The 9,817-nt window shown below is 46.9% G+C and overlaps 1 protein-coding gene across 2 annotated transcripts in view; it reads left to right on the top strand.

The window, feature by feature from the left end:
* GRIA1 (glutamate ionotropic receptor AMPA type subunit 1) overlaps positions 1 to 8,953 on the top strand; it is a 127,986-nt gene extending 119,033 nt beyond the window's left edge. For both annotated transcript variants that reach the window (XM_049829632.1, XM_049829631.1), the window contains exons 15-16: positions 4,463 to 4,597; positions 6,957 to 8,953. In XM_049829632.1, coding sequence (XP_049685589.1) covers positions 4,463 to 4,597; positions 6,957 to 7,145 — 324 coding nt within the window. In that variant the 3' untranslated portion in view covers positions 7,146 to 8,953. The remainder of the gene's footprint in view (positions 1 to 4,462; positions 4,598 to 6,956) is intronic.
* Positions 8,954 to 9,817: the final 864 nt, after the last annotated feature.

Raw genomic sequence — 9,817 nt, 5'->3', positions numbered from 1 at the left:
GGAGAAAGGAAATTTTTTTCCAGACCAGGATGGCAAGGTGCAACCTGCTTGCAGGGGAAGCCAGATCACTTCATGCAATTAAAGGACCTTCATCAAAGCCACAGGGATCTCCCAATCCTCTTCTCCAGTTGCAAGAATTGCACTTTTGTTTAAAAAAAAAAAAAACAATAAAAAATAGGGAACAAATCCTGCTGCTGCCTTGCCCTGCCTTTGCAGGGAATTGGCTGGTTCTCAAACCAAAGGTGTCTTCTCACGCTGGGCAGCCTCATCGCCCACAGCTGACCATCCATGTGCTCCTACCCATCCCCTGGCAGACCCCCAGCAGTGCTCAGAGTCGATGGCCAGCGCTATGTCCTTCATAGCTGAACTTCAGGCCTTGCCCCAACAAAGTCGGCCCAGCGTTTGGTGTAAAAGCTCAACTTCTGGAGCTACCGCCTGCTCTAAGGACAGTTCATCTTCTGTGGAGATCGCAACAACTCGAGGTACCATCGCCCTGTGCTGCCGACGGGCTCTGGTCATGCAGGGTAAAAGAAAGGACGAGTCCTGCTGGGAAACTGGGCAAATTTGGCCTTAGTGCCTTTCAGCCAAGGAGGATAAATAATGACAAAGAGGATAATGGACACGGTGCCATGTTTGAGAGGAACAGACGGGAAGGTGCCTGGTTGCTGCAGCAACAAGGCCGGGCTTTCGGAAAGACGGCTTTTTCTTTCTCTTCTCACCTGCCAATCTTCCCCCCACGTCAGCGCTCTGCCGCTGCGGGAGACGAGTGGTGACATTTACACTCCCACTAACAAGCTGGTTTGGTGATGGGCAGCTCTGCAGGAGAGCATCTGGTGTCACAGAGCCCGAGCAGAGAGGAGGGGAGGGTCCTCTCAAGCAGTTAGCATAATTTGGGACTTATTATGAGCATTATTAGGGCAGGAGCGTGCATGGAAACAGCAGGCAAAGCCTCAGTGGGACATGCAGCATTTCCTACCCTTCATGTGGGTCTGGTCCTGCAGCCGATGGGAGCAACGAGACACCGCTCCTGCCCGGAGAACATCTCTGCATGTCCTGCTGGGAGAGGGAAGGGAAGGAAACAAAAAGGAAAAGAAAGAGATGGGCAAGAAGTCAAGTGCCACCGTAGAAGCAATTGCATTTCTCAGCCTGGCTGATAGCAGGCTGTGTCATCAGCCGTGCCCCTGCGGTTCGGTGTTCCTCAGTGCCCTGCTGAAGCTGCCCGCGTCTTTGGCTCCTCGGGAGAAACCTTGTTATGGTGGCAGAGATGAAACTCGGGCTGTTCTCTCCCTCCTGGCAGTTTTGCCCACCGCTGTTCCTCACTGTGCTTTCCTTTGCCTTCCGGATAAGGCAACTTTCAGTTCACCCAATTTGTCCCAATAATAATAGTAGTAATAGCAGTAATAATAATAACAATGATAATAATAATAACAGTAATGGCACTGCAAAGTAAATGCAAGAAAAATACAACAGCTCTGAAATTAATTGTGTGAAATAGCGGTGCAGGAAACTGCCTTGGGTCATCTCCTCTCTTACTGGTCGATGTGCTGCTGGCATCAGGAGGAAAGTGGTAATTAAGAACCAGCAGCTTTTCCTGGCTGCCAGACCGCTCTGCCGTTGCAGCTGGCTGAGAATGTGCCCTGTTGGACCACGACCCCCAAACTGGGGGTGGAAATACAAGAATATTGTGGCCAATAAAACTTGTAATTTGTGTATTCCCATGCCTGGGAGAGCTAAGGAAGTCAGGTTTCCTAAGGATCTGTGGCTGCAAGTCAAAGACCCATGCGGAGTCTCCGATGCCTGGTATGGATTGTGCTGATACATTTATTTGAGTGAGAGCATTAATAGGTTTTCACTTCTCTACAGTGTCATTCTTTTTCACAAAGCTTGGAGGTTCCTGGTATCTTGGAGATCTCCACCCTTCTGTCAAATCAAGGTGAAAGTATGTCCTGAAAATTATTAGTGAGGCACAGACAAATAGGCTACTCCACCTCCTTCCCTCTCCCCATCCTTCCCTCTGAGCGCAGAGCATGTGCTAATCAGCCACTTTTCATTAAGGAGCCAGGCTAAAAGATTAGGATGTCAAGGAGGGCAGCCCACCTCTAGCATCTTTGTCCCTCTCTGAAGCTGGTGCAGCCCCTTCAGACTGGATTTGAAGAGGCAAAGTACCTGATGTGTTGTAACCCAGTTTTCTCAGAGTAATTGCTCTGCTTTTCTAAATCTTCACTAAAAAACTCCCTACATTTTTCAGCTGGTGCTTAAAAGTATACCCAGTAATCTGCAGAGAAGAGATGACTGAACAAACGTACAGTCAAGCCTGGGGGAAAAAATGCATGAAGGCAGATTATAAAAGACCAGATAAATAATCCTTCAAATATGGAAACTACAGAAATTAAGAGGATATTTGCAGAAATCTCTCATTGCAGAGAGAACACAGGAAGCACCGGCAAGATTACAAACTGACCAGCATACGAAGGTTATACAAGGGAGAAACCAAACCTGTCTGCCAGCGGCGACCATCACAGCTGCAGCAGTGCAACGCACACAGTGACAGCGGCAAATCTCTTGGCAGCGACGTCAGTCAGCAAAGCATGGCAAATGAGATCACTTGTGGAGTTTTTTCCAGCAACCGAAACTCTGCAGGGGTGACCCCTAACCAAACCTCAGCATCTTTCAGCAGAGGGATCAGGTTAGAAAGTTGCTCCCCGTGGCACTGGCACCTGCAGCGAGAGCTCCAGCTGGGCAGAAGCTTGCCAGCTTTCATGGGAGGTGGGACCAGATGAAAAAGAAGCAGAAAAAAAGCTTTTTTTTTTTTATCGTTCTGACTGGAACCCTCTTTTCTTCTTATTAAAAAAAACAAAAGTTCTCTTCTGTTACAGGAGGTTGTTTTAATTTTGAAAATTGAAATGTTTTCATGCTTTGCGGGTTAACTTTTTTGCCATCAGACCCTAATAGAGCAAAAGACAGAATCCTTTTGCAAAACATACTTGCCTGAAAGACAGTGCCGGTGTCAGGCAGACTGCTCTTGAATCAAAACCTTCCGTGCTCCTGTTGGTGTTCAGTTTTGGACCCTTTTGACATCGCTCCAATATAGTTTTCTGCTTCCTGAATCCTTGCCCTTCCCGAAAAATGTGGGTTGCTTATTGTAAAACCTTCCAAACAAAGCAAGTGCATCAGCTGTCCTACAAGGGCAAGGAACAAGCTATGCCACCCACCGGTCCATGCGTCCATGGAGTAGCAGTGAACACCAAGAACCGTGCAGAAGCTTCGTTACCAACTGCAGACACTTCTACAGGCATAAATATTATTCTTTAACTGTGTGGCTGCATCTCAAATGATCCATATGCAATTTTCCTCCCACATCCAGGGAGCAGGGCCGACAATGCTGGTCAGACCCTGGTCCCTCCAACAGTTTTGCACTGACCTGTCGGTCTTGCCCTGGGGAATTTGTACCGGCCATTGAGTCGATATTGCAGAGCAGCAACAAACACGGAGCAGGGCACCTCTGTCTGGCTGCACTACAGAGAAAGCATGTCCTAGAAACAGGAGCCTTGTACACAGAGCTGAGCCAAGCTTTTCGGTCCCACTGCTGCCCAGATTATCCTAGCTCCCCAGCTCCACCTGGTCAACATGGAGGAGAAGGTTTTGAGAGCTGCAAGGAGTAACATCAGGGTTAGATGTGGGGACTCGGTTTCCCTAGCAGTGAAGTGAGTCTTTCTGAGACTCAGGTCTTCCTCAGAGAGCCGTTATGATTCATTAGGCAATTGTAAAATCAGAATGTAGCTGCTGACTGTGAGTTGCGGTCCATTAATAGCCCTATTTATTGCCAACCAAATAATTAGCTTAGACATGCATCAACGGGTCTTGATTGCATATGAAATAACTGCCTTATTACACAGAAATCAAATGAGTTTCTGAGGACAGCTCAGGTGTCACCTCAACCTCAGTACTGAAGAAGAAAGGGGAAAAAAAAAAAGAAAAAACCCCAGCCATTTCGATGTGTTGCTCAGCAACAGAATTTGCGGGGGAAACAATCTAGGAATGAAGGAATGAGCATTTCCAAGAGAACAGGTTATTTCAGGCGAGACATCAGGGACAAGCAAATGTCACAGAGGCAGAGAACTTTTTTTTTTTCCTTCTTTAATCAATAATTTAAACTAGGCATTTTGGGTAAAATAAGCATTTAAGTTAGCTGATTGAAAAATGGAGATCCCAAACCTTTACAAAGAGTCACATTGCTGAAGAAATGTTTATTTGTTTGTGTGAGGGAAACATTAGATTTACTACACACTGAATTAAAAATTGAAAATGCTCTTAGAAATGTCACCTGTTCATTTAAAGAGGAAGATGATGTAATGCCAACATTGCTATATTGTGTAGCACCCCTCCTGAGCAATCTCATATTAATTTTGTTGTTCTCCTTCCCACATGCCCTCCCCTCCCTCCCTTCTCCTTTCTCTTCTAGGACAAGACGAGCGCGCTGAGTCTCAGCAATGTGGCGGGGGTTTTCTATATCCTCATCGGTGGGCTCGGACTAGCCATGCTGGTTGCCTTAATCGAGTTTTGTTACAAGTCCAGAAGTGAATCAAAGCGGATGAAGGTGGCAACCCATTCCCCGGCCTTTCACACCTCCTCTCTGATCCTACCCCAGCTCCAAAGCTGCCTGCAGAGACGGATGCAGCCCACACCACGGGTGGAAAGCCAAGACATAGGGATAACGAAGTGACCATGTCACTTGACTTGCTAGAAAGGAATAGGAGCATCAGAGAAAGCTAAAAGAGGGTCAAGTGGGCCATAGTGGGGAGCTGATGCAAGATCAGACATGTGGCATAATGCTAGTTCAAAATCCAGATATAGAGCAAAATCATAGCACAAACGGTAACAGGAACACATTGCCGTTCCTTAAAATTAACGAAAGCAGACTATGGCAATGCGTGCGCAGCATGGATGAAGTGTGCTGGGGTTGGTGTGATACAGCCGTTACTGCAATATGAAAAAAATCCCCAAACCCAAGCAGTTAACAGCAAGATAAAACTGGGGTAGCGCGGTAATGAATCAGATCCTGTTGTTCCCTTTGCCGGCACCCTGCTGGCACCCTTTGCAGGTTGGCAACAGTGATACATGCTCAGAGCATTGCTGCCCTGGAGTGGATGATGTGGGTCTCCAAATTCTCTCTGGGTCCTCTCAGAGAGAAATTGGCCTCTAATGTCTCCCGTAATGTTTGGGGTTTTTCTCCACCCTGTCATGGTCTTGCATAAGCACACTTCCTATAACCCAGAAGATTTGTTTCAGCCCTAAATTCTGGTGTGCCTAAATTTCAGAGTGTCATGTCAAGAGTGGGTTAGATTTGAGAGCCTTGGAGATACACATTTAATGCAGCATCTGTAGAACAAGTACATCTTGACTCAGATGACTAGCAGAGGCGATTCCTTACACAGATACCATTGTGTACAAGGGTGCAGTGGGATCTGTGCTGTAAGAGTAATATATCCCTTTTCTTCCTCGTCTTGACCTCTCCCATGAGCATGGAAGTGGGTATGAGTATATAAAGCATGCAGTGAGTTTCATAAAATTTAGAGAGATTTTCACTTCCCTGAGCACTGAAACTTACCCAGAATCAAAAGGGATATAAGCAATCATTTCTTTGGGTTTTATGTCACCATTTCACAACATGCTTAATGTTTTGTCAGCAATAATAACATTTCTAATTCACTGAAAATGTGCAACAGCGCTTTTCCCACTGAGGTTCAGAAAACTCTACAGGCAATGAGAGGTACATTGAGCACAGGGGTAAGATAAAGTGAGCAATTAATATCCCTGAATATACAAAAATTAAATTATAATTGCTGTCTCCACTGTAAAGCTAGGTATATCACCAATACACTGCGAAAGAGTGTCAGAATGCAAGAGCTTCATAGTTTTAGTCTTAAGGGGATTCTGCCCTGCTGTGGTTTCCCTGTGTTACTTGAAATGACCCACTAATTCACGTCAGTGTTAGCTTGCAGTGCTCTTGCCGTGTTAAACCAGCCACTGTGGGAAGGAGTCGTTGCTCCCAAAGTTAACGTCAGGTCTAAGCTTGTCCCTTTGGCTGGCTCCCACCGTCAGTTGGTGCCCCACAAAGCCATTCAGCAGAGCCCAGGCAAGTGCCCAGAAAGATGGGCCAGATGCCCCTCTAAACCCAACCTCTGCTCAGCAAGCCCCTGCAGACCCCCTGGGCGAGCTGCGGATCCCGCCAGCACAAGAAGCTGCTCCATGCCTGGCAAGGCACTAAATTGACTGTTTTTGAATAGCTGTTCCAGATTTATCTGTTCTGGGTATTTCTTCACCTGGCTATCCCACTCCAGAAAGGATGGTTGGGCCCTTAGAGATAGCTTAAACACAAAGAAACCAAATTGATTTCAGCTTTTAGTTTAATTGTTGCAAACAGGTGGTTTCCTTAGATCACTGAAAGCAAACATTTTGGACGGTATCTGGAACAGGAAGATGAGGTTTGGTTTCCTGAATTAGGTTTGCATTTCCTGGTTACCTCAGTCGTCGCTGTAGACAAAAACATAGGCACATGCTCAACTTCTCACATGAGGAAAGTTAAACATATGCTTGCAGTGAGTCAGAGTCCACCGTACATAACGGTACCGGAGTAGTAATAGCATAACTATGGGGGAAGTGTGTGTAATACCTCTGCTCAGATCCAGGATGACTGTTCTTATGCTGGAGAGTTTGAATAGTTTTTGCATATGGCACGTATGCTTTATGCCCTAAAATACTGCCGGCAGATTTAATTTTGAAAGTAGAAGAGGTGCAGATTAACAGAGCAGATGCAGTAGGTACATGCAGAAAGTGAGAGTCTGAGTGGAGACAAGGAGGGAGAGAACAGTGACAGAAAGACAGCACTGGTTTATATTATAATTTCTCCAACATTGCTAAGGACAGGGGGAGACCCCCCCGTCCTTCCTAAAAAGGGTTTTTGTTTAATCCCACAGCAATCAATCAACGAAGCCATACGGACATCAACCCTTCCCAGGCCGGCTGCAGCAGGAGGCAGTGGAGAAAACGGACGTGTGGTCAGCCACGATTTCCCCAAATCCATGCAGACGATCCCGTGCATGAGCCACAGCACCGGCATGTCCCTGGGAGCTACGGGATTATAATTGGCCTTTTGACCCATTGCCTGGGTGAGAGCAGGGGCAGCCCAACTCCACCCCCTCCAGAGCCAAAAACAAACCCAACACCAACAAGACAAACGACGATGACAGACAGAAGGGACAATTGGATGGATCTTCTTGAGGAAATCAAATCTATTTCCCTGTTTATTTGCAAACAGATCCACTGGCAGGAGAACAGAAACAGGTCTGTACTGCAATAAGGAGAGTGTAATGGGATTTAACAGACTCGTGAACCATCCCTGATCAAAGAACCACTGGAACACTAATGAGGACTATGCCATTTTGTTTTAACTTGGTTGTTAATAAGTCTTAGTGTGTGCAATATATATATTTTTTCTTACTAATTCCTGTGGTGTCAGGGTAACATCAGCCCTTTCCCCCTTCCCTGCTCAGCCCTTCAATCTGGTTTAGTTTGGGATGCAAACCATAATGTCTGAGCTACTAACAGCAAAAAAGAAAATCCGATAAATGGCAAGTTGAACTCCCTGCAGGGCGTCAGCATTGACCCCTTTTGTCCATCGTGATTCTGCCTTCCCTTGTTCTGTTGTGAACTTGGGCCGCGGAGTTATTGCAATGAGGCAGACAGCTGCGAACGGCTCTCCCTGCAACGGGAAGGACTTGATGCGAGAAAGAACCTGAACAAAAACACGAGGCTGTTTTACGGGGGCAAAGTCACGAGTGAGTTTGGAAACCCCAGGTAACCTGAGGACAAGGTGATAATTCTTCCAGAGATGATGGGTGGCGGTTCAAGAGAAGAATCGTGTGCCTGGAGTGGGGAGCGTCCTGCGTGGCAGACTAGAGCAGATGCTTGGTCTAAGATCATGGTTGGCTGCTGTTTATGGAAGAGAGAAAGTAAATGCCACATTCCCCCCACATGTGACTCTCCTGCCTAGGTAATTGGAGGCTAATAAGCAATTGTGAACCATTTCTTCATTGCTTAGCTTCTGTGTGTGCTCCCTTTTTGGTGGTCACATAAGGGAACCATCCTGAGCCAGGAATAGACCATCTCAAGACACCCAGTTCTAGATGACTGCCTATTAACCAGTAAAACATGCTAGAAGTCATGGGGCTGCAATGGGAATATCCCCGCCTTTTTGCTCTGAAATCCCTTTATGGCCACTTTTCTAATCAAGAGGGACATTTTGTAGATAGTTGGCCAGAATGGCTTTCTGGAAGGAACTGCTGAAGTAAACCGAGGAGGAGACCCTACAAGAGCTTCATTCAAGTGTCCGTGACATTCAACAGCATCCAGGCTGGTCAAACTCAGCCTTCCCATCAAGTTGTGGCCTGTCTGGGTACAAAGCCAAAAGTAGCAGATTCCCACTCGTGTATCCTTAGGGAGGGGGAAGCATCCACAAGCCAGGAGAGCAGGTTGCTGACCCCAGACTTGGTATTGCAGAAACCTGCACTGCCAGACAGGTAGCTGGGCGTCCGGCCACAGGCATGGAGATCAAAGGGGCAAGGATGGTTTTCCAGAATTGCACAAAAGGTTCGTTCCGTGAATCACTGGCATGGACAGACAAATGCTTCCCACCCTGGTGGGCCTGAGCCACCTCCCCAGAAGTGAAGAATTCCCAGGGGAGCATCTGGAGCGAGAGAAGGTCTGTGGGGCAGGGACCACAGTGAACCCACTTGGCCTTTTCCCATCTCACAGGCCCATCACCGATGGCAAATAAAGTTCAAAGCTTCTCACAGGACCCAGCAAATAGCTGTAAGGAGACTGAGCTGCTATTGGAGCATTCTGAGCTGCTTTTTCTCATTTTTTTTTTTTTCTTTTTTTTTTTTTTTTTTAATTTTTTTTTTTTTTTAATTTTTTTTTTTTTTTTCTGCAACGTAGCAAGAGAGGAGTAGGAAAAGAAGGGAGACTGGTGAAGAGAAAGTGATGCAGGCAAATGACTGGCAGAGGTCTATCAGGAGGATCTGTCTATGCAGCTGTCCGTAGGTACAGCTGGAAGCTGCCTGAATACCAGTTTCCATTAGTGTACGAATGTGCAGGTCAATATGTTTACCACCTTTAACACCCACCTGATCTGAAGTATCTGTTTCATTTACCCACTTGTCATACAACACTTTGGAGACCAGCAAGTCAGAGTCAAGGTCCTAAGCACGGGCACAGCATGCCTTGTGCCAATATGTTTTTCTCTCTCCACCACGGGAAATCCTTGTGATCTTCATCTCTCATCACCGAACATGAACTCTGTTACAAGCCACTCCAAACACCTCTTCAGGTCACTTTGTGTTGGTTATCGTTATTTTTAATCCACCTTTCTTAATTTTACCTTCAGTTCTGTGTAAGTGCTAGCACAGCGGAGGCATCCCACAAGCTAGCCTGTTTCCATGCCCAGAGCCCTCAGATGCATCTCCTGAGCCAGCTCTTGCCACATCCAGACCTCGCCACGGCACCGCACGGCCGGGCACTGTGGTGGGAACAGGCTGCCGAGACCCGTCAGTGCCCCGTCCTCCTCCAAAGACAGGACCACGTGGCAGCAGGTCGCGGGGAGCCCGAGCGGGCAGTTGGACGGTCTCGTGAGAAGCTGCGTGTCTGTGCTAGGACTGGCCACTTGTGACGTGAAGATGTGAGATGCAGTTGTCAACGGCTTTTGATCGGCGGAGGGGTTAAAAAAAAAAAAAAAAAAGATGAATAGGACAAAAGCGTG

The sequence above is a fragment of the Accipiter gentilis genome, chromosome 26, assembly GCF_929443795.1.
Source record: "Accipiter gentilis chromosome 26, bAccGen1.1, whole genome shotgun sequence".
In the NCBI taxonomy this organism is placed as follows: Eukaryota; Metazoa; Chordata; class Aves; order Accipitriformes; family Accipitridae; genus Astur; species Astur gentilis.
Note: the sequence above shows the minus strand (reverse complement) of the source record. Positions and strands in the feature narration are given on the sequence as shown.